Genomic DNA, 21,969 nt, shown 5'->3' with positions numbered 1-21,969 from the left:
CCGTGCTGCACGTGCCCGCCAAGCCGCCCCGCGCCGCCGCTGCCGCCGCCGCCGGACCCCCCGCCGCGGCCGACGGCGCCTCGCCCGGCGACAGCGCCCGACAGAAGCTGGAGGAGACGAGCGCGTGCCTCGCGGCGGCGCTGCAAGCTGTAGAAGAGAAGATCCGGCAGGAGGACGCGCAGGGCCAGCGGTAGGCGCCTGGCGGGGTCTGCGCGCCGCCCCGGCCCGTGCACACTCGGAGGCTGCCGTGCGCGGGCTGGGGACAAGTCCTGCTGGGAGGGGCGTAGTCTGGAGCCGTGCTGAGCACGGAGGGGCGTGGCCGACGTCGTGGGGCGGGCGCTGGCCACGCCCTTTTGCTCTGTGGGGCGTCGAGGCGTGGCCTCCGCCAGGGGCGGGGCGGGGCGGGGCCAGGCGGGGGGTGCGTGCCGGCTCCGCCCGCTCACGCCGCGCCGCCCCCAGCCCCGCGGCGGCCGAGGAGAAGAGCACCGGCAGCATCCTGGACGACATCGGCAGCATGTTCGACGACCTGGCCGACCAGCTGGACGCCATGCTGGAGTGACGCGGCCGCACATGGCGGGCCCACCCGCGCCGCCCGGGCTCCGGCCCGCACACTGACCTTTACCTCAGGATGGGCACCTCTGGGCGCGGCGCCAGCGGGCAGGGCGGGCCGGGGGCGGCCGCGGGCACGAGGCGGGGCGGGCCGAGCTGCCCAGCCCCTGCACAAGCACAACTCCTGCCCCTGGGCCAGGCCGCTGAGGCCAGACGCCCAGCCTGGAGGACTGCCTGGCCAGGAGACCCAAGGGCTCTGGGCAGATGCTGCTGCCCCGCAGGTGCCCGTCCCTGTCTGCTGCTCCCTGTGCAATAACTGCTGGGCCACCCGCCCACCCGCCGCCAGGCTCTGCCTGCTGTGGGTGGAGGAGGGGCGGCCCCTGGCCTCCCTGCCCTGGGTCCAGGCTGGGCCCACCCTGGGAGGTGGCGGGAGGGGGGCACCGCTGTAGCCCTCTCCCCAATCTGTGGCAGAGCACAGGCCTATGCCCAGCACAGAACTGCCCAGTGGGGACCTGTCAGCCGCTCCGGCGCAGCACAAGGGGCTGGGGCTGGGGTCAGGCCCCCTGCCCCACTGTACCCCCCAGAATATAAGCTATCGAGAGTATTAATTTATTGGGAATGAGCTAAGGCAGATTCCCCCAGAGAAACAAAAAAGGTATAACTTTAACAAATATATATTTAAAGAAAGAAAAAATATTATTGATTCTATAGAAAACCATTTACCAACTGCAAGGACACTGGAGTCTAGCTCAAGACAAAAGCTGTTAGAGGCCCCGGCTCTCTGTCTGTCTGTCCGTCCTTCCCTCTCTCCATTCAGGAATGGCCAGACCCCTGGCCCAGTAGCACAAACAGGAGGCTGGGGTCCGCGGAGGGGTCCGTGCTCCGCCAGGGCCTCCCCGCTGCTCTCTCCTAACTTTCTGCATCTGAAGAACTCGAAGGATGTGCCTTGCTTGCTGCTGGGCTGTGTCCTCCACGCCCTGGAGATGGTGGGGGGGGGGCTCCCTCCACTCCTGGGGTGGCTGGGCTTCAGGGGAGCTGTGCGCACAGCATGGTGAACGTGGCTGTGTCAGCTGGGTGACAGCAGTGGGTAGGGTGCGTGCATGCCAGGCTGGGTGTGGCGAGTCCGAGGGTGTGCCTGACCCTCCCTCCCCAGGGTCTCAACCTGGCCCTGCCCAGGCAGCCCGCCCACCCCCACTCAAGTTCCCACGGACGCTTCTGCTCGTGGTCCAAGGCCGTGTTGTGTGGTCCTTCTCGCCCTCTCTCTTTTCCTCTCTCTCCCCCCACTTCCAAAAAGTACTGACTGGCCTCCTCTGTTGTGTTTGCTGATCCACTTGTGTTGGGCACAACTTTGACATTTCTTAAAAAAAGAAAGAATTAAAAAAATGCCGAAAACCAGCGATTGTGATACGGGCAGGTGGAGGGGGCCGACCAAGGTGGTATCTGGGCATGTGGGGCCCCTTCTAGCTGTCAAGCCCTGATGCTTCCCCGAGAGTGGACGTGCCTGGCACTCCGCCTGGCCTCTCCTCAGTGGGCAGCCAAGGCTGGGCTTGAGGAGGCGGGGAGGGGGTTCCGGGCAGGGAGCTACTGTCGGCTGTCAATAAACAGCAGAAAATGAAGCTGCCTGGCTCGCTTTTTGGGGGCGTGTGTGTTGGGAAGAGAAGGAGGCCAGCCTGTTTCTGGCAGGGAGGGGAAGGCACAGGGAAGGCCACGTCCTGGGGTCAAAAAAAGGAGCCCCTTTGTGGCCCCTGCCTAGTCTCCCTCCCACTGGCTGCTGATGCCTGTGCACACCAACAATCTCAGGCGGCCTCTCCCTTACCCTGAGGACTGTCCCCACTCACATTCACAGTCTGTGCAGCTTTTATTTCAATCAGGAAGTAATCAAATCTATATACAGTCTAAAAACAGTAGAAAAGGTGAGTAAAAAGGCCTGCAGTCCATCTGGAGTGTGAATTGAGGTGGGCCGGGCGAGCTTCGTACCTGGCACCCAGAGAGGGGCTGGGCGCTATCCTGGTAGGGACAGTGATGGGGCCAGAGGGAGGCTGACTAGGCGCAGGGCAGGCAGAGAGCCCGAGGCCACCCGTGTGGCCAGCCTGGCGTGGACAGGCCTAGGGCGGGCCCAGCGGAAGCCAAGACCCGCGTGCACGTGTCAGCAAGTCCAAACCTGCAGAGGAAGGGCTCTGTTTCAGGGTCCCCTTTTGGTCATCCCCACCCAACACCACCTGCCGTCCATACCTGCCCTGTCACCTGTCCAGGGGCACTCGCTCCTCAGTCCCCACCCCCTTTAGTTCCATGTTTGCACCCCCTTTAGATGGCCTGAGCCAAGGCACTGACCTTCACAGTGCTGTCCACAGCCCCTGAGAAGAGCCGGCCCCGGGACACAGCCAGCGCAGTCACACTGCCCTGGTGACGCAGAAGGGTCTGCGTGCAGATCATGTTGTCCATACTCCAGACCTAGGGGGCACACAGGATGTAAAGGACTAACCCCACTTGCAGCCACAGTCTGCCCAGGCCCAGCCACCTGCCCTGAGCTTCCCGCCATCGATAGGCCAGCACGCACCCTGAGGGATCGGTCATAGGATGCACTGAAGACTTTGGTCTGGTCTGGTGTCGAGATGACGGCCAGGGCATACACGGTGCCCACGTGGCCTGTCAGGGTCCGCACCTGCTCCTTGGACTCAATGTCCCACACCTGAGAGGGTGGCACAGGCAGGTCAGAGATAGACCGGAAAGGAGAGGGACCCAGAGTCAAGCCCTGCCCCTAGGTGTCCACCCTTACGTGGATGAGGTTCTCGTAGGTGCCACAGACAATGTGGTGATTCGTCACGGCGATAGAGTAGACGCTGCCACCAGACGTCTGCAGGACGTGGATACAGTCGAGGGTCCGGATGTCCCAAATCTATGGGCAAGAGTGGGCCACTTTGTCTCAGGCCAGATGCCTCACCCCCAGGGCTTCTCGGTTTTGGACGCTGTGGGCAGCCCACCCACCACCCAGGGTGTGAGGGTCTCCCTGCCCCAGCAGGGTGGGGCACAGGAAGGCCTGCCTTGATTGTCTGGTAGGAGCCGCTGTACAGGTAGCTCTGGGCGGCCACCAGGGCCCGCACCCAGTGGTTGAGGCCCGTGAGCTCCTTCTTCAGCTTCAGCTCAGTGCCCACGATGTCCCAGACCTGTTGGGAGGGTGAGTGTGGGCATGCAGGCATCTGGCACCCAGATGGCTCACACATGCAAGCACATCGCCTTGCCTGACCTTGATGGCCTTCAGGGAGCCACTGAAGAGCATGTTGTGTGAGGAGACCAGCGTGCACACCGGGTTGTCGTGGGCCCGGATCGTGTTCACCTTCTGCAGGTTCTGGATGTCCCACACCTGGCAGGAAGGAGGATGGGAGGCTACAAGCTCCAGCTCTGTCACCCTGAGCCCAAGCCCCAGTGACAGAGGACGCCCAGGGCTCCCAGATACTGGTGAGGCCAGGCCCTGCCTGCCCGCGAGCCCCACTCACAATGATGGTGCAGTCTGCTGAGCCGCTGTACAACTTGCACCTAGGGGAGCAAAGCCGACACGTCAGAGCGGGAAAAGCCACCATCCTTGCTGACACTGCCTTGGCCAAGCGAGGCAGCACTGGCACCAGGAACCAGCAGCTTGGGCCAGTGCCAGGGCCACTGCTGCTTCCTTGGGCCCAGGCTGTTATCCCATCTCAGCAAGGGGACCTTGGAAGTGGTGGCCCAGCCCCCGGCACCCGCCTGGCAAGTGTCTGGCGGCTGAGCTGGGAAGTCATTATCCCTGTTAGCACTGCTGGCAGTCAAGCTGCTGCTTCTTGTGAGTGAGCATCTCTCTCTCTCTCTCTCGCACACACACGCCCACGACACAAAGCCTCATGACACAAGACAGGAGGGAAGGTCTAGAAGGGGTCACTCCAGGAGCGAGGGGGTGGCCCGGCCAGCTGGTCTGTGGTCCTGTCCTCAAGCTCTGCCCAAGGCTCTGGCTATAGGCCAGCTGAGCTCCTGCCTCGATTCTCTGATGGTCCCACCCACCTCTGTCCTCTGGCCGCCTGAGGCACTCCAGGGCCAGGCCAAGGCCAGCACTGTGCTTTATGAACGTAACCTTCAGAGGCAGAGGGCCCACATGCCACCATCCAGCGACCCGGCCTTGCTCCAGGTCCAGGGTGTCCCAAAGGGGCAGATACAGCCATGAGGGGGCCCTGTGGTCAGTGGACACATGCGCCTGCACTCACCCCTGGATGCAGAGCGCCAGCACAATGCCATCATGGCCCTCCAGTGTCTTCTGGCACTTGTAGGTGGTACACGTGTCCCACACCTGCAGAGACCAGGGTCAGGGCGGCTCCCTGCAGGGTCAACCCAGTGCCGGGGACAGTATGGCAGGAATGAGGAAGCAAGCCAACAGGGGTAGGGGAGCCCTGTCCCACCCAGCGGCAGGCCTGGAGCTGGCAGAGGCTGGGTGCAGTGCCCACCCCGTCCTACCAGGCTGCAGAGCCCCCTAGGCAGGACCCCACCCACTTTGATGGTCTTGTCAGAGGAGCCGCTGAAGAGGAGGTCCCCCATGGAGTAGACGCAGAGACACCAGACGGGGCCCTGGTGGCCCACGAAAGTTCCTTTGCACTTGAAGATCTGCTGCGGGTCATAGGCTGCAGAGGGATGGGAAGAACTGGTGAGGGACCCGTGGGGGCCTCGGGGACAGCACTGGGAGCAACAGTGCGCCCATACTCACATCCTAGGATGCCCGTGTTCAGCCGTGCATTGATGTGGGACAGTTCGTCCTGCAAGGCCAAGAGCAGAGTGGAGTGGGCGGGGCTCCACGGCCCTCTGTCCCCAGACCCCGGCTCGGCAGGGGCAGGGCAGGGGCAGCAGCAGCCCTCTCCAGCACAGACACCTCATCCTGAGTGGGAGCAAGCCTCCTGCTGGAGCCCAAGCTGAGGGATGGTCCTGTGTCCCCTCTGCCACCCAACCTCCCTGCCTCTGGCCCCTGCCCCAGGCCCGGCCTGCTCACGTTCAACATGGACGCGTCCCTCCGGAACTCCATGAGGTCCTCACTGAGCTTGCTCTGGTTTTCATCCAGGACGTCTGAGCGGCGGGGGAGAGGGTGTCAGGGACCAGGAGAGGCTGCTCCCCCGTCCCCTCTGGGCCGAGCCCTTACCAAACTTAAGCTCCAGACTCTTCTCCAGCTGGTCAATCTTCTCAGAGAGCTTGCCCAGCATGGAGCGTAAGAAGGCGATCTCCTGGTCCTTCTGGGCCAAGGCCACATGCATCTCGTGGAAGCGGTCGTCCGTCTGCTGCAGAAACTCCTTCAGGCCCTCAAAGCGGCAGGTCTCCAGGTGCGTCTCATACGTGTCCTGGTTGCCAATGAACGTGCACCTGGAGGGACAGGACACAAGCCCTGCCCACCTGCTCACCCACCCACCTGGTGGGACGCTTTACTCCACCTCCCAACCCGAGAGTCTCTCTCAAATCCCACTTCTGTGCCCACTGCACCCAGATAGACCATGGTTCTCTCCACATCTGCCTTCCCACCCAGCACCCAGCAGGCCACGCTGCAAGGGAAACCCAATCCTTCGCTCCTGCTCAAAGCTCTTCAAGGGCTCCCCACTCCCCTCATCAGCTTCGCCCTGAAGAGCCAGCTCCTGCCTCCTCTCCCACCCCCACCTCTCCCCTCTGCTCTCACCTCCAGCCATTTGCTCAAGTCCACCCGTGCTGGTCCAGCTGCTGGAAGCCCTTGCCCTGGTCTATGCCCAGCTCATGCCCATGCATGCGTTAGCTCTCAGCTCACGGCTGCCCTGACGCCCCCCAGCTCCCCGACAGCTCCGTCCCCTTTGTGTTCCCATGGGGCTCAGGTCTCTCCTTCGCAGAACCTGTACCTCAGTTTGTAATTACATAGTCGACGGTGTGGCTCCCGCTAAGGTCCGTCTCCCTGGGGACCCTGGCTGTCTCCCCAGCGCCCAGCACACAGGTGGATCTCAACAAAGGTTTGCTGAAGGAGGGACTGTGAATGCCAGCCCAGGCCTGCCCGCCCACCCACCCTTCTGCTCGCCCACCTCCACCCTGGGGCAGCCCCACTCGCCCACCCCCGCCCACTCACCCGTACTTGGAGTGGGGACACTTGATGTGCTCGCACTCCTTGAGGTGGGCTTCCAGGTTCATCTTGAGGAGGGGTGGGCAGCTGGGGTTGTTGGGGCACCGCACAGGCCTGTAGTCACAGCTGCCCTCATGCTCCCTGTGGGAGGCAGGACACGGCAGGCAGTTGAGTCCCCAGAGGCACTGGGTCTCAGCACCCGTGGGGGATGGGGAGCCATGGGCTGAGGGTGGCACTTACTTCCGGGCACTGAGCTTGATGGTGAAGGGGCAACCTCGGGGGTCCACCTCGAAGACGGTGGGCTTCCCGCCCCCTGCCACCCGACAGCCGTGCCTGCAGTGGATGAAGAGCTCCCCGATCTGCTCAGCCACCGCGATGTTGTTCACCACCACGGTCAGCTTGGCGTTGTCCACAGGACACTTCTCTGGAGGGGAAGGCATGCTGACCCCACAGCCCGCCTGGCCACCCTCCCAACAGCTCTGCTCAGGGCACTGTGGCCAGGCTGTACCGGGGAAGATTGTTCCCTGGTGAGCGGCAGGTGGGAAACTGAGTCCTGGTGCAGCTGGGAGGGCTAAGCCTCTGTCGGGGGCCTGATTCACCTGTCTACCTGCCCCTCTGAGGTGCCCAGAACAGGAAGGGGTGCATGGCTGGGCCACCAAAAATGACCACTGGGTGAGAAAGTGGTAACAGAAGTCTGGAGCAGGGCCAAGAGGGGACAAGCCGTGGAGAGGAGCTAGCCCCGACACCTCTGCTGGGCCAGCCACTAAGGCCCAAGACTGTGAGGCGGGCAGCCTTGACAGGGAAGGTGGCCTCCGCTAGAGTGCAGGTGTTGAGCCCAGGTGGCCTGAGCTGCGGGTCTTATTGCACCGTCTGTCAAGGTCCTGAGGCTGGCCCAAGAGCCCATTCAGGGGCTGCAGCTGCCCGCAGCAGAGACCCCGGGGCAAGACTAAGGAGAAGCCGCCATGCAGCCAGGGGCATAATTGGTGCTGGGCCTGGACCGGGACCTCCCCACAGGGACCCGCCCCCCAACAAGCTGAGGAACAAGGTGGCCTGGGAGGGCCCTACCTGACTTCAAGGCGCATCTTCGACAGAACGTGTGCTGTGGAGACAACAGGAGGACTTGGGGCACAGCCACAGTCGCCCCTGCCCCATGCCCACTGCGGAGGGCACCTGCTGGGCAGCCAGACCAGGCTTGTGACCAAGGCCAAGGCTCCACGTGAAAGGGGCTGCCAGCCCATTTGGCCTCTCAATGGTGCACAGGTCAGGGAGGGGCAGGCAAGGAGGGGAGGGCGGCCTCACCCCGCACGTGGTGATCACAGGGTCCTTGAACACACTGCAGCAGAGCTGGCAGCAGAGCTTCACCGAGGGCTGCTCGGCAAACACCAGTGGCTCCTAGAAGCAGGCAGGGCAGGGTGAGGGTGGGGCCTAGGGGTGCTCACATGGGTTGGGGGCATGCAGGGCGCCCAGCCCCTCCCCCTGCAGGTCTGCGCGGCCCTCTTGGGGTGGGCGCACCTCGGGAAGCGCATGTCCCGGGAGGAGGCTGCTGAGGCCCAGGGCTAGGCCTGAGCTTGAGGGGACTAGAGCGGGGAAGACCCCTCCAGCCTATCCTCTACCTGTGATGGAAACGAAAAAGGGACCCACCTTCGTTTCCCTGGGGTAGAGAGTGGGAAGAGCATGCCTCTGGGACCCAGCCTGGCCCCCTGAGTCCCTGACATGGACCAGTGAAGACCAGGGGCCCTGCCCGAGGGGAAGATGCCCCCCACTGCCACAGCACAGTAAGGGTCCCTTGGAGTCGCCTGCGCTGAGCCCACCCCGTGGCCACCATACCTACCGGCTCCTCTTCCTCCTCAGGCAGTGAGAATGTGGAGCGCAGGGACATGCTGGACTCAGAGTGCAGGGAGCGGACGGAGATGGCAGAGTCGGAGCGGAGTGGAGTGCTGATGGGGGGCTGCAGCACAGAGACAGGCAGCCCGTCAGCCAGCAGGGCAGGCAGGGCTGGGCCCCTGTGCACACTGAGGGCAGCGGGGTCCCCCGGGGCCACCCTGTCCTAGCGGGCACTCCTTCAGCCTGCAGGGGCTGCTGTGTGTGTGCAGAGCCGGTGCAGCACCCAGGGCCCTGCCTTCCCGGCGGTCCCGGCCCTGTTGTTGGGCCGCCCGCTCACGTCTGCCAACTTTCTTTGTGTAAATGGAGAGACTTCCTGCTATTCAATTCTACGAGGACACGCTCAGCCTGCTTCCGGCTTCCCGTGAGGGAATGTGGGCCACAGAGGGGCACCTCCACCAGCCAATCCTGGGGCGGCTGCAGCCCCCGGGGTGCCGGGAATGGAGGGCTGACCAGGAGAGGCTGCAGGGCTCCAGGTGCCTGCTGGGCTCGGCCGCCTGCCTGGCCTCCCTGGCTGGGGACACTAGACCAGAGCAGTGAGGCTCCCAGGGAAGGTGGGGACACCCCCACTGAACCTTGGCTAAGCTTCTGACAGCAGGACAGAGAGCTAGGTGTGCCTGCCTCTGCTGAGCCACCAAAGACAAGCATTTGGGGGGAGTCCTGTGGTGGGGGGCACTGTCCCTTCCTTCCCTCTGGGCCTAGAACCCACCAGAAGAGATCCTACAAGAGCCACTGCCCCCCCCTTCCCTTCCCACCCAGAAGCCCCATTCAAGAGCCGCAAACCTCCTGCTTCCACATGCAGCCCACTGGCCCCTGCTGGTCCCATCTGCCCTGGGGTCCAGCTGCCTCTGCCTGAGCCTCTGTGGGATGTGGGGGCCGTCAGAACAATCCTTCCCCAGCAGCCCAGGGTTTGGGTCCCACTGGGGACAGAGGGAGGCTGGGGTGGGCAGTGCCAGCTCTGCACAGAGGCCCAGCAGTTCCAGGGCCTGGCTTCCCCAAGCGGGGGTGGCAAAGATCCCTGTGTCCCTGGCATGCCCACAGACAGGCACCTCCCTTACCAGGGCAGTGCCCACCTCCCTTCACAACATCCCAAGTGACGCGTTTGCATGGAAACGCCATGTGCAGAACGAGAGAGGAAAGTCAGAGGAAGTGAGTCAAATCATCCCCACAGGCAGTGATGGAAACCAGAGGGCGAAAGCAGGGCTAGCCAGGGCACCCTGCCCACCTGCCTGCCCACCCCTCGTGGGGCTCCTACCCTCCTCAGCCAGAGGGCTGATGACGCCAGGCAAGGGTGTGGGACGAGGTAGCAACCCTAAGCTGTAGGGGCTGTAGGAAGGGTCAGCTCCCCGGGGGGCAGATGGAGTGGGTGGCCTGGGGGGTCTAACACCCAACTGAGAAGGTGCCCAGGGGCCACAGCCTTGGGGCCCTCATACCACATTTCCACCTCCTTAAAGCCACCAAGACCTGGGGATTACAGAAACCACAGGCACGGGGGATTCACTTCTGTTCCCAGCCACACTCCCGTGGGCGGGTCAGAGGTAGTGGAGTGAGATAGGCAGAGCCCAAGGGCATGGGGCACAAGACCCACGCCAGTGCTCAGGGGGGGCCCAGTGCACAGCTGTTCAAATAATTAAGAAAACTTTTTTCTTCCTATTAAATAGGAAACAAGGCCTGGCTGCCCTGCTTGAGGAGAAGCCTCTGGGGCTGGGAGGCTGGGAGGCAGGAGAAGCGGTGGAGTCTGTCGGGAGCTGTTACCACAGCGAGCAAGCAGAGCCGGGAGCCAAGGTAAGGCAGAAAGCAAGGCACAGGAGAGGTCAGTGGTGGGAGGGCCCAGCTGTGCCTGTGCCCCACCCCTCGGCCAGGGCTGGTCCTCGCTTCCCCTGACAGAGCCCGGCCACGAGCGCCAATGGCCAGATGGGCAGGGAATGGCCACTAGGACCCTGGCCACATGGCCTGGGCACTGACGGCCAGCCCCAAATCCCTTTCTCACTCTGCAGGGCCAACGGCAGGGAATTCTCCAGCTCCCCTACAGTCAGCATAGGCCTCACAGGCCCCCTCTGCTGACCCCCAGAGTGGGTCCGGCCACCTTTGCCCACCTGAGGGGGGCCCATCTCCCTCGTCAGGACCCCCTTGCTCAGGCCTCCTGCCTCTAACCAGCAACCCACCCACTCATCCTCTACTCAGCAGGAGCTTTAAAAATGGGGATCTGGGGGCCGGCCCAGTGGCATAGTAGTTAAGTTCACACGCTCAACTTTGGCGGCCCAGGGTTTGTGGGTTTGGAACCCAGGCGTGGACCTAGTACCACTCTTTAAGCCAGGCTGTGGCGACATCCCACATAAAATAGAGGAAGACTAACACAGATGTTAGCTCAGTGACAATCTTCCTTGAGCAAAAAGGGGGGATTAGCAACAGATGTTAACTCAGGGCCAATCTTCCTCAAAAAAAAACCCAAGAAAAAAAAACGGGGACCTGATCTTGTTATTCTTCTGACTGAACCTTCTCTGGCTCCCATCCCCCTCAAGGGGGGTCCCGGCCTGCAGGCACCACACCCTCTGGCCCAGCCACCCTCACTGGCCGCCTCTCCCCTACAATCCAGCCATAGGTGCTCAGGCCTCAGGGCGTCCACACATGCTGGCCCCCTGCCTCAGCAGCTCATTGTACCCTGCAGACCTTAGTTCACGGTGCTTCTCAAGGTGGGGCTTCCACCTTCAGCTCCTCCTAGGACCTGGCCCCAGGGAGGGAGGGCATGGCGGGAGGCTGCAGCTCATGCCGGCTCCTCTGGCGTGGGGACGGGTGAGCGTGGCACAACCTACCATGCTGTCCTCCTCGTCCCGCGGGGAGTAGGCAAGGGTGCTGGAGGAAGAGGGAGTCCTGCGGTGTTGTTTATACGTGCTGGTCCCATCGGCTGCCAAGAAAAGAGGGCCAGGATGCCGTGAGCCATGCGGCAAGCCTGACCCACTTGGTGGGTGGCGGGCTCCTTTGGCAGATGGGCCAGGCAGGGGCGGAGGCTGGGCTGGACATCAGACTATTCCACACCGGGAAGTCTCCCTGCCCCCACTCACTCCCCTGCCTCCTTCTGGATTTGAGGGCCATTCAGCCAGTGCAGGGTTCGGCAGGTGGGAACCCCTCTCCCTACCACAGGTGCCCAGGCAGGGCCAGGGCAAGAGCGTGAATCGGCCTCACGCCCCAGTAAGAGCCCCAGCCTGCCCAGTGGGCATCCCCAGCTGCCCGTCTCCAGGGCCAAGCCAGCCGGGAGGGCACAGGGATGGGTTGGGGGCTCAGGCCGCCTCCTCAGGCCTAACCAGTGCTGGGAGATGGGCCTGCCCTCAACCGTCCCAGCACTGGCCCAGAAGCCCCCAGGCCCCAGCCTGCCGCCCCCAGGCAGGCTGAGGGTGGGGTGGAGGGGTTGTCTCAGCTTCTACAAGGTCCTGGCCCCCAGCCTGACCTGGGGCTGCTCTGTGCCCAGCCGAGGTGCGAGGCCAACACTCGAGTGGTTACACGTAAGGTCGCCTGGTAGGAGCTGGGTGACTGCCTTGCTTGACCCTCAAGGTAACCCAGCCAGGTGGGTCCCCTGAAAGCCTCAGTCTACTGAGAGGGAAACTGAGGCATAGAGAGGTCCGAGGCCCCCCGGCTAATACATTGTGGGGCCAGGACAGCTGCTTGGTGGTCTCATCTCCCACCTCTTCCCCTGGTGTGGCCAGACCAGGAACCCACCACAGGCCTTCTCTGCCTCCTCCAGGGAAGGCGTGGGTCAGGGGTCTGCATAGGAGTCAGAAAGCCTCCCTCATGGGCCCTGCAGGCAGCAGCCAGAAGCCCTGGAGTGGCCCTGACCTCAGGCCCCAGCCAGCCCCAGATGTCATAAAAACCAGCTCCAGAGGCCTGGGTTCAGGATCCAGGCTTCGACTGGCTGCCCTGCGATTGGGCCTCAGTTTCTCCATCTGTAATGAAAGGACCAGGTGAGGCAACTGTTCATGCCTGGTCACCAGCTCTGAGCCATCTCTGACCAAGGGGGTTGATGAATGGGACAAGGGCGACAGGTCCCTGTCCTTCTCTGACCCGGAAGCCTTTGACCGCCATGACATCCTATGCAGCTTCTAAAGGTAGGCAAGGAATTAATAACAATTACTTAGGTGGTGGGATTGGGGGGATGTTTATCTTCTTTTTCCTCAGAAAAGAACATCTAAGAAGAAAACAAGGCTCTTTCAGAGCCCTTGGGGGTTCACCCAGCAGCAAACAGGAGCTGACGTGAGCAGGTGTGCGCGGAGGCCCTGTGGCCCTTCCACCAAGTGTATCCAGAGGAAACCATGGAAAAGCAATTAAAAAACTCATTAGCGGCTGGTGTACTCCTACAACGGGCAGAATGCCAAAACGGCAAAAGATCCACCTCCATCCCCGGAACGCACAGCCCTGACGGGGGGCCACACGCCCTGGCAACTTTGGGAAGGAAAGCTGTGCCCTCGTGTGCCAGTTCCTCACGAGCTCCTGGAACACAAAGCGCTGGGGCCGCGGCTGTGGGACCAGACTCAAGAAAGGACCCCGTGAGTATTTCTTATCACCTCCCCGTGCCCAGCTGGTCCCCAATCCAGACCTTTTGGAGGCTGCTAAGAGCCTGGGGCAGGGACGAACTGGGGGTCATTGTGACAAGGGACAGGTGTGCGTGGGGGTGCTGAGGAAGTCAAGGCAGCCCTCCCTGGAGAGGTGACAGACAAGGCACCAGGAGGAAGGGGCAGGGGGATGCCAGGGTGGGGAGAAGGACACGGCAGCAGAAGGGGAGCGGCAGGGAGCGGGACGGTGGCTCCTGCCCAGCCAGGGCCTCAGACCGAGCTGCTCACTGTCCGACCACAGTGCCCCGCCGCACTGGGAGTGCCAGCAGGCCCCGGTGGGAGTGAGGGGGCCCAGATATGGCCCCGCCAGGCTGGCCTGGGCTCACAGGCTCACCTTTTGTGATGGTGGTGACAGCCGAAAAGGCAGGCCCAAAGGTCGTTTCCATTCTGGTCTGAAGAGAGAACAGATGAGACTTGGCCTCGATCCCCGGAGAAGACGTGGGCACACACTGACACTTTCGCACTGACTCGCCCATGTGCATGTGTATACACGGACACAACAGCACACATGGCATGGCCTGCCCATGGTCCTCCAGGTGTGGAGGGGCAGACTGTTCTGGGAGTGTGTGCAGGGGACAGAGCCCTACCAGCGGTGTCCCTTACCCCGGTGGCGGCGTCTGGGGCAGGGAGGCTGGGCCCCCCGGAGAAGCGGCTGCCACGGGCACTCTTGCCCGAGCTCATGCTCTAGAGAAGCATCTAGGGTCCTCGGGCGGCGTCCCCTGTTGGTAGAGTGCAAATGATGGGCTTTAGAGATGGTGGCCAGGCCATCCACTGCGCAGGCTCCACCACAGGGTGTGCCTCGGCCTCTCTCCACCACCAGCACCAACTAAGGCGGGGCCATGCGGGCAAAGTCCCTTCCCTCCCTCCAGCCCCAGGTGACAGAGGCCTGAGGAGGAGAGGAGGCCCTGGTGCAAGCGGGCAGCTGGCACAAAATCTGACCTTCCTTCAAGCCTTGGCCCTTAGCAAGAGCCCACCAGCTCCACCCTAGAGACGGAGGGCCCCCCACCCCTGCTCTGTCTGCTCAGCTGGGTCACAAGGCTGAATGTCCCTAAGGCCAAGGCTGGGCACACACAGGAGGGTCACATGCCTGCTTCCTGCCAGGGCAGATGCGGTCAGGCCCTGGATAGCCCCAGTCTGCAGGAAGGTGGGGATGCTGGCCACACCCAAGAGAACCTATCAGTGATGTACCTGGAGCCCAACCCCTCACAAGTCTCATCACACAGAGGAAGTCCCTTTGGGGCAGGGGAGGGGAGAGACAAACTCCAAAGGTTGATCTTGTGCAGGTCACCTACCACAGGAACAAAGGATGCCCCTTCACCCCCCAACTGTGTGACTCAGGTCTCATGGGCTGGGGTACCAGGGAGAGGGCATGGTGGGGATCATCCCAGGCCTCCAATGACTCCCACCCCTACAGAAGAGAGGGGCTGGGTTGGGCTCTGGGAGTGCTGGGTGCCTGGGTGCAGCTGCAGGCGAGGGAAGAGATTAGGGAAAACGGGAGACACAGTGGCAGCTCACGCTGCAGACGGCCCAGGGAGAGCCACTCCACTGCCGAGACAGTGTCCAAACTCTGGTGGCTCTATCAGCAAGCACCCCCGGCAAGGGGTCTTCCCACCGTCACAACCCACAGTGGTCTGCAGCCAGGAGCCCCGACTCCCATTGCAGCAGAGTCGGCCGCATTTAAATCCATGAGGCCCCAGCTTGAAGCCGGGCTCCCCAGGGGCAGGAAGGCCACACCTCCAAGACCACCACCACCAGGCCCACTTGGCCTCAGGAGACCCCAGCAGCATCCCCTGGACACCACACCATGGGCTCATCACTTGCCGCCCAGCCCAGCCATCTGAGCTGGTGGCAGGAGCTCCTTGGGGTAGCCAGCTCGTCTTGCTCCTGGGGGCAGCACGGCAGACCTCCGGCATGGAGGCCCCGGGGGACTGCGACAGGCTCCAGGTGGAAAGGGCTGCAGAGCCCCCACACTATAGGAGAAGGCAGCATCTTGCCCCACTGGACGTGAGAACAGCACAGAGGGCAACTGCACAGTCCAGCTGGTTCCAGCACCTTCTCTATCAAGCCCTCCTGACCTGGCCCATCTGGTGACAGCCACCCCCTACACACACACACCATGGCCACATGGTGAGACCTAGGGTCCACTGAGTGGTCCCGTAAGCTGGCCTGCAGGTCTGCAGGGAGGGAGCTGGCTCTTGAGCCTTGTGTCCCCGCACTGTGCTGGTGAGCTGTCCACAGCTCCGGCTGTCTCCTCGTCCCTCTCTCCCTGCCCCTTCAAATGTCACCTGCAATGCCACCCTCCCAGCCTTCAAGACTCAGGCCTCCCTGGGGCAGCTCTCAGTGCCTGCAGCTGGCACTGACACGAGGCACCCCCCACCCGTGCTCTGAGTGCCCTGTGGGTCCGGCTGGATAGGGGGTTCCAAGAGCTTAGCCCAAACCTCCCCCTCCTGCCCACTGCTCCCCCTGCGGTGACTCGAGGGGCTTGGCCGCAGGCCCTAGAGCAGGCTCTCCAGTGGTTTGTCCTCTGGGAGAGGGCTGGGATCCTGAGAATGGGCAGCACCAGGCCCTTAGGCAGAAGGGTGAGTGTGGCATGTCTGGAAGCCCCACCTCTAGCTCTAGCAACACGACTGCTCTCTGTGCTAAGCAGGAAGTCTCGGGGGCCACGCTGCTTGGGTAAGGACACCTCGGCCTGGGTGACGCCCAGACAGCAGAATGTAGGAACTCCAGGAGTCGCCTCGTCAGCATGAAAAGCTCCACCCTTTCGGGAAACCCAAGGTTGGCTCCTGCCTCAGCACTGGGGGCGCAGGGGGGGGGGGGGGTGACTGGGAGGCGGCTGGCGGACACTGACCTGGATTTCACAGTCCATCTGCTTCCTCCACTGCGAGCTCCCAGGGCCCAGAGGCCAGCTGCTGGCTCCAGCGAGCAGCACCCGGGACCCCAGCAGGCACTTCCCCCCAGGACCAAGACCGTGGCCAGCCAGCCAGCCCCAAGAGCCTGGCGCTGCAGTCTGGTAGTGCAGGCGTCCGGCTGTCCCTCGCGCTGAGGTGAAGTAAACAGAAAGGCATGCAGACTCGCCGGGCAACATGCAAATCGCCCGGAAAGTCCCGGATGGCCAATCGCAGCCAGGCCCGCAGCGATCCACGGACCACAAGAGCCGATCCACGAACCACAAGAGCCGTGAGAGCCGTACAAGACTGGCTGAGCGAGAGAAGGAGGGAGGGAACCGTTTCCCGGTTCACACGGGTTTGCTGGCTTATAGCCCCAGACAGGGATCCGGGGAGGGCTGGACCCGGGCTGCAAGCCAGCGCCCCCCATCTGTATACCCCACCCGGAACACAGCGACCGCACGACCGCATCCTAAGCATCTCGGAATTGAGCAAGATGCCCTCAGCCCGCCCTCAGCCCGGTCCCCCAGGGGCTGCATTTTGCAATAACAGTCTTCCCCAGTAGCCTCGGGCCAAAATCCCGGAAACACAACAGCGCAGCTCAGTACCCCCACTGGCTTGGGGACAGAGAGGCTGGGCCCAGCTGTCCTGGGGTGTGCCCTTGCCCCCCAGGGGGTAGGCCTCTTCCCCACCCCCCCAAGTCAGCCTGAGGCTGTCAGGCAGAGGGGAAGTTCCCAACTAGAGCAAGAATCTCTGTCTGGGAAAAGCCCTAGGCTGTGAGCTAGGGAGCCCTGGGCTGGGGGAGGGAGAGAAAGGGCTTTCCCCTCAGATCCTCAGGGCCCCCACCCTGCCTGTTCCCCTGCAGAGCCCAGGGAAGAGACCCAGGACTCTATCCCTTATAGAGAAAAGACAAACACCAGGTCCTAATGAAACTGGGGCTGTGTGCCTTGGTGAGAGAGGGGGACCCAAGGGTGCTCAGGGTCAGTGCAGGAGCAGCCCCCTGCAGCCCTCGTTTGCCTTGCGTGAGCCTGGGGTCAAGACCCAGTGGTCTTTGTCCACCCACATCCACAGGGCTCCCAGGCCCCAGGGTTTGCTGACTGCCTAGTGAGGACCCAGAGCTCCCCTATCAGGCCCCAGCTTGTACTTTCCCACCCCAGCCCCTGGTCAGGAAAGTCCCCAGGCCTGTATGGGAGGGCAGGCCAGCTCCATCAGGAACCTCTCCCCAGCCCGCCCCCTGGAGGGAGCCCAAAGGGATCTGCTGGGGCCTCACCCTTGGGAATGTGAGACACAGCCCCCCTTTCCCTTGGGAAGCACCAGAGCGGGTGTGGGTCAGGCATGGCCAGGGGCCACGCCCACTTGGGCCCTGTGGCTGGCAGCCAGTGGAATGGGCTGCATGGGCTGGCCATGCTGGAGTTGGGGACGGAGGGGTGGCTAGACACAGGTCCCGCTAGGGCCAAGCGCCCCCTCAAGGCAGCTCCTCCAGCTGCCCCAGGGAGTGGGCATGGTGGGGTCCCCTGAACAGCACATGCTGAGCCAGTGAGGGTGAGGGCACATCCTGGAATCCCCATCAGGCGACACGTTTGGCAGGCACAGCCCCAGGGAGGAGCATGGGTGGCTCCAGACACTCAGCCCGCCTGCCTCAGAGCTGTGAGTGGCTGACTGGCTGGACTGTGGCCAGAGCTCCAAGCAGCCCCCAGCAACACCTGCAGACTGCCCAGCCCCTAGTCAGCCCCTGCCCCAAGGCTCCTGGCCCAAGCCCAGATTGGGCTGCCAAATTCTATAGAAAAAGGCCTGGTTGCCATAGCAAAACCAGACACACTTCCCCCAGCTATGCCCTGGCGTCCCCTTAGCACATCTTTTCCATCCCAAACAAGCAGGGTGTGACGTCGGGGATCCCCTCAGCACCTAAGCAAGCCTTGGTCTGAGGCTGGCCTGCCTTCCTTCCGAGCACCCAGCCGGGGCCTCTGCCCTTACCTCACTGTCCTTCTCTCTGCACCCACAGCCCCGACTCCACGGAGGCCTCATGGCTGTCTGAGTGGGTGCCTGCTGTGCCCTCCCCTCCCCAGGGCTCTGCTCCCTCGCATCCCCCACCCAGCCTCCTGGCCTTTCCTGTCCAGGTCCAGCCTCTGCAGCATCCACAGCCCCCTCTGCTACAGGGAGGGGGGTCTCTCTGCTCACTGGCCCAGCTTTAAACCCTTACTTGGCAGTGAGAATGCCTTCACTTCCCCACCTGCCCCTTGGGGCCAACCTCATCTCCCCATCCTTATCTGACGGCCTTGTATGGGGTGGAGGCCTGGCCCAGCCTGGTGGATGTCCAGAGGGCTTCCTGGAGGAAGGGGCTGGTCAGATCCAGAGCAAGGAGAGTATGTTCTGGGGAGAGAGTATTCTGGGAAAAGGTGGCATTTATCCTCCTATCTCAGTGCCCAGCTGTAGGGGCCACTTTTTCCTGCTCATACCCTCTCCAACTCAGTGCAGAGCCCAGCCCCAGCTGCAGGGGCAGAGCTCAGAAGCATGTCCTTAGCTGTCTTAAATTAGTTTATCTAAACTCATGGAAACAAGATCTGGGCCTTCACCCAAGAGCCTAGTGGCAGCAACGCCGCAGGCTCAGTCAACACCTCCAGGCCCCCTTGGTAGTTTTCACACAGCTCCCTGTGTGGCTTCCGTCTCCCTGGCTTCCTTCTTCTTGCTTCCCTGCAGAGTCAGGGAGCGTACGCAAAGTCCCCAGGACAGATGGGTCTGAAGGTGCACCTGGGATCACGGAGGCAGAGATCTGCCTGGCCCACCCCACCACCCACCCCAGGCTCTTCCAGCCCACGCTGCAGCACCAGCACTCCTGGCACAGCCCTTCAGTCTTGGGTTTCTGCCACGCTGCACCTGGGTGCCCTCCCTAGGTGCTCGTAGGATTGGTTCACCACCCGCACCAAAAGTCTTCCAGATAGCCCGCCCCCTCCACCTCCTGCGCAGGGCGGTCCAGTACCAGGTTCACAGTGACTTCAGCACAGCCCCTGGTGCTCATTTCCTCCTTTGCGTCACCTGAATCCATGCTCCTCCAGGGAGCAACCACATCTTTTCTGCCCTAGGGTCAGGGCATGGGGGATACCAGGGGGATCTGTCAAAAGTCGAGGGGTTAGTGGGCCCCTCTCCAAGGGTCCTCCTGTGTGAGCCAACTGGGGGGCCTGGTGAAGTCCCCCTACCATTGAGACAAGCAGTGGGGACCCAGGTTCAGAGCAAGTCACATCCTACTGACACCTCTCAAGGCTGGCCGTGTGCTGGCACTTCACACACATGTTCACACTGGCCCTTCCAAGTGTCCGTTACAGAGATGGAACGGTCTAGTGGTCAGGGCCACAAGTGCTGGACTCAGACACAGACTCAGTCCTGGGTTCCAAACCCCCCTCTGCCACTTAACAGCTGTGTGACTTAGGGCAAGGTGCTTGCCCGCCTGGGCCTCAGATTTCTCACCCATAAAATGAAGCAGCTGTACCTACATCTGGAAGGAATTGTGAGAGATGACGCATGAGTCAACAGTGAGGCTCCACCAACAGCAACCCCTCTTTGAGAGCTGAAAAGGAAGGCTGAGAGGCCTTCCCAGGGACATACAGCTAGCGAGAGGTCATGCTGACCAAAGTCCTGTTCCTTCTGCTTCCTCTGTAGCCACCAGCAAACCAAGGAGCCCCATTGTGCACTGAAGCCAGCCCCACCTCAAGCCATGCCAGGGAGTGGCCGAATCACAGCATCTGGGACACCTGAAGCCTCCTGACCACCTCAGGCCCTTCAACTGCATCCTCTTCCATTTCCCAAACTGTTCATTCCTTTGTCCAGCCAGCTGGCCAAGGTTCACACCCTCTGCGTGCCAGGCCCTACACTGGAGAGCGGGGACATGGGGATGGGTAAATGTGAGTCTGACCCTGGAGAAGCTAGGAGCCTGGTGGGCGAGGCAGACAGAGAGTTGGGAGTACCACTAAGCTCCATTCAACCTGCAAAGGCACTTTTCTGTGGGCTCCTGTCCCAACTAAGTCAATACTGAAGACCCTGATCTTTTCCATTCATTTCCAGAAACACTGCACATACAGCCCCAGTGGGAGTTAGTCCAGTGGGACCCCTCAAGTTTGGTCCATCCTTGTCCGCTGGTCACCTCCCTCAGCCCATATCAGCAGGCTGCCCACATCTCTGCTCTCTCTCAGAAGAAAGTCCTAGGTTCCTGGAGATAGAGCAGCTATAGGATGTAGGAACCTCGAGACACAGGGCCTGGGGTTTCTATGGAGAAACTTGAATGCCCAGAGAAGTGAAAGTGGGGATTTATAACAGAGAGGCAGTGCCTGCGACACAGGCCTTCAGGGAAGGAGTGTGCCCTTCAGGGAAGGAGAAGTAGGAAGAGAGAGGCCCAAAGAGAAGGAATGAAGCAGGGGGAGGTCACACGCTTGGTGAAGGCCAGAGGGTGGGCTATCCCCATGAGAGGGGGCCTGTATGTACATGGGGAGGGGTCTGAGGGATGGGGAGAGGGGTGGACAGACAAGCTGGGCAGCACCAAGCTCTATGCAAGGGAGGCAGCAAAGGAGGGTGGGACCTCTCCCCCCAGAGCAGGATGGGATCCAGCAGGACCCCAGACTCAGCCCCAGCTGACCACCCTGGCCCAGCTCAAGACAACCAGGTCTGGAGAGCCAGACCCAGTGAGGACTAGGAAATGAGGGCCCCCCCCCCCCAACTCTCCTCTGCACACAGGCCAGCCTCCTCCCTCTCTCCTCCTGCTTTCCCACTGAAGCCTGGGGTCCATCCTCCACACACAACCAGACGCTCTTTACTGGAGAGAGATCTCATGCCCGCTCTCCTGTGCTTGAGTCCTCCAACAGCTTCCCTTGCAAGCAGAATACAATCCCTGCCCTGCGCCCCGGTGACTTTGCCTCTCACCACTTTGCCAGTACTCACTGGTGTACGCCAAGCCCTTTCTCACTCCAGGGCTTTGCACATCTTGCTCCCTCTGCCCGGCATACTCTTCCAACAACTTCCCGGGACAAGTTGCTTGCTGTAAATCGCCACCCCCGACGCGGCCCCCCGCCATTCAGGAACCCCCACTACACTCTTTCTCAGCGCCCTGTTTCTTTCGTCCATAACACCTAGCACAATTCCGCATGATTTTGTCTGTGTATTGTCAATCCCTCCCCCCTCTCTAGATCACCCGCTCTCAAGGAGGGAGGATTTTGTCCCCCATGAGACAGTTGGCAATGTCTGGAGACATTTTTGATTGTCACAATGGGAGTGGGGGAGGTTACTGGAATCTAGTGGGTGGAGACCAGGGATGCTGCTCAACATCCTACAAGGCATAGTGGAGGATGATGGGCGTGAAGTGTCAACAGTGGCGAGGTTAAGAAACCTGCACGAAAGAGCCTACGAGAACTGGGATCATGCTCCCCGCAGTCTCCCGGCGCCTACGATAGTGCCGGGCATCCTGCTCAAAGCGCAGAAAGAAGGAATGAATAAAGAAGGAGAGAATGGAGGAACAGAGCGAGCGACGGACCAGCTGACAGGCAAACAGACAGATGGACGCGGAGATCCTGGCCTGTCTCAGCCCCGCCCCCGGGCCCGATCCCTCCCGCGGCCCCGACCCCCCGCCCCCCGCCCCACAGCCCGGCTCCCTGGCGCGAGCCTAGAGCCCAGCGCGCCGCTCGAAAACTCACCCGCCCGTGGCCGCCCGGGAGCGGCAGCACTACCCTCTCGCTCCATCGTGCCCACTCGGCCACCGGCCGGGAAAGGGACAGAACGCACGAGCCGGAAGCGCTCAAGCGCTGAGCCCGTCGGGACTTGTAGTTCCCCGACGCTCGGGGTTCCGGGGGCGGGGGGCGCTTCACACTCGGCTATTAGGAAACCACGACTTCCGGCGGCTCCGACGTCTCGGGGTGGGATTGGCGCCTTCAGAATCACTCTATGTTGCAGATCGAAGTCTGATTGGCTTTGTGCATCCGTCGCTCACGGT

General features: G+C 62.2%; 2 protein-coding genes across 6 annotated transcripts in view; one reads left to right on the top strand and one right to left on the bottom strand.

Moving 5' to 3' along the window:
* The window catches only part of CASKIN1 (CASK interacting protein 1), a 22,729-nt gene extending 20,491 nt beyond the window's left edge, over positions 1-2,238 (top strand). Inside the window, exons 20-21 of the mRNA XM_046666858.1 lie at positions 1-190; positions 460-2,238. Of these exons, the coding sequence (XP_046522814.1) occupies positions 1-190; positions 460-559 (290 nt within the window). The 3' untranslated portion in view covers positions 560-2,238. The remainder of the gene's footprint in view (positions 191-459) is intronic.
* A 150-nt stretch (positions 2,239-2,388) lies between these two features.
* TRAF7 (TNF receptor associated factor 7) lies at positions 2,389-21,804 on the bottom strand. 5 transcript variants are annotated; one of them, XM_046666854.1, is made up of 21 exons: positions 21,674-21,804; positions 13,717-13,832; positions 13,448-13,505; positions 11,323-11,414; positions 8,460-8,576; positions 7,928-8,020; positions 7,694-7,727; positions 6,869-7,052; positions 6,635-6,769; positions 5,696-5,913; positions 5,549-5,622; positions 5,270-5,318; positions 5,059-5,186; positions 4,776-4,858; positions 4,044-4,083; positions 3,794-3,910; positions 3,591-3,713; positions 3,326-3,445; positions 3,107-3,238; positions 2,881-3,000; positions 2,389-2,710 (listed from the first exon to the last, which is right to left on the bottom strand). In XM_046666854.1, the coding sequence occupies exons 2-21, from the start codon at positions 13,792-13,794 to the stop codon at positions 2,696-2,698; spliced, it is 2,010 nt and encodes a 669-aa protein (XP_046522810.1). In that variant the 5' UTR covers positions 13,795-13,832; positions 21,674-21,804; the 3' UTR covers positions 2,389-2,695. The 5 variants fall into 5 exon arrangements, with proteins under 5 accessions (XP_046522810.1, XP_046522811.1, XP_046522812.1 ...); XM_046666855.1 differs by lacking the exon at positions 21,674-21,804 and adding an exon at positions 15,962-16,099; XM_046666856.1 differs by lacking the exon at positions 13,717-13,832 and having other exon boundaries at positions 21,674-21,745.
* Between the last annotated feature and the right edge of the window lie 165 nt (positions 21,805-21,969).

Source organism: Equus quagga, chromosome 7, assembly GCF_021613505.1.
Source record: "Equus quagga isolate Etosha38 chromosome 7, UCLA_HA_Equagga_1.0, whole genome shotgun sequence".
Lineage (NCBI taxonomy): Eukaryota > Metazoa > Chordata > Mammalia > Perissodactyla > Equidae > Equus > Equus quagga.
The sequence above is the reverse complement of the archived record's forward strand: the minus strand, read 5'-3'. Positions and strand labels throughout refer to the sequence as shown.

Coding starts and splice junctions, on each gene's coding strand:
- TRAF7 (XM_046666852.1), bottom strand. CDS start 16,198: ATGTTGCCCGGCGAGTCTGCATGCCTTTCTGTTTACTTCACCTCAGCG. Junction 5,623..5,695: donor GAGTCTGGAGCTTAAGTTTG/GTAAGGGCTCGG, acceptor CCCGCCGCTCAG/ACGTCCTGGATGAAAACCAG. Junction 3,001..3,106: donor CCTATGACCGATCCCTCAGG/GTGCGTGCTGGC, acceptor TGTGCCCCCTAG/GTCTGGAGTATGGACAACAT.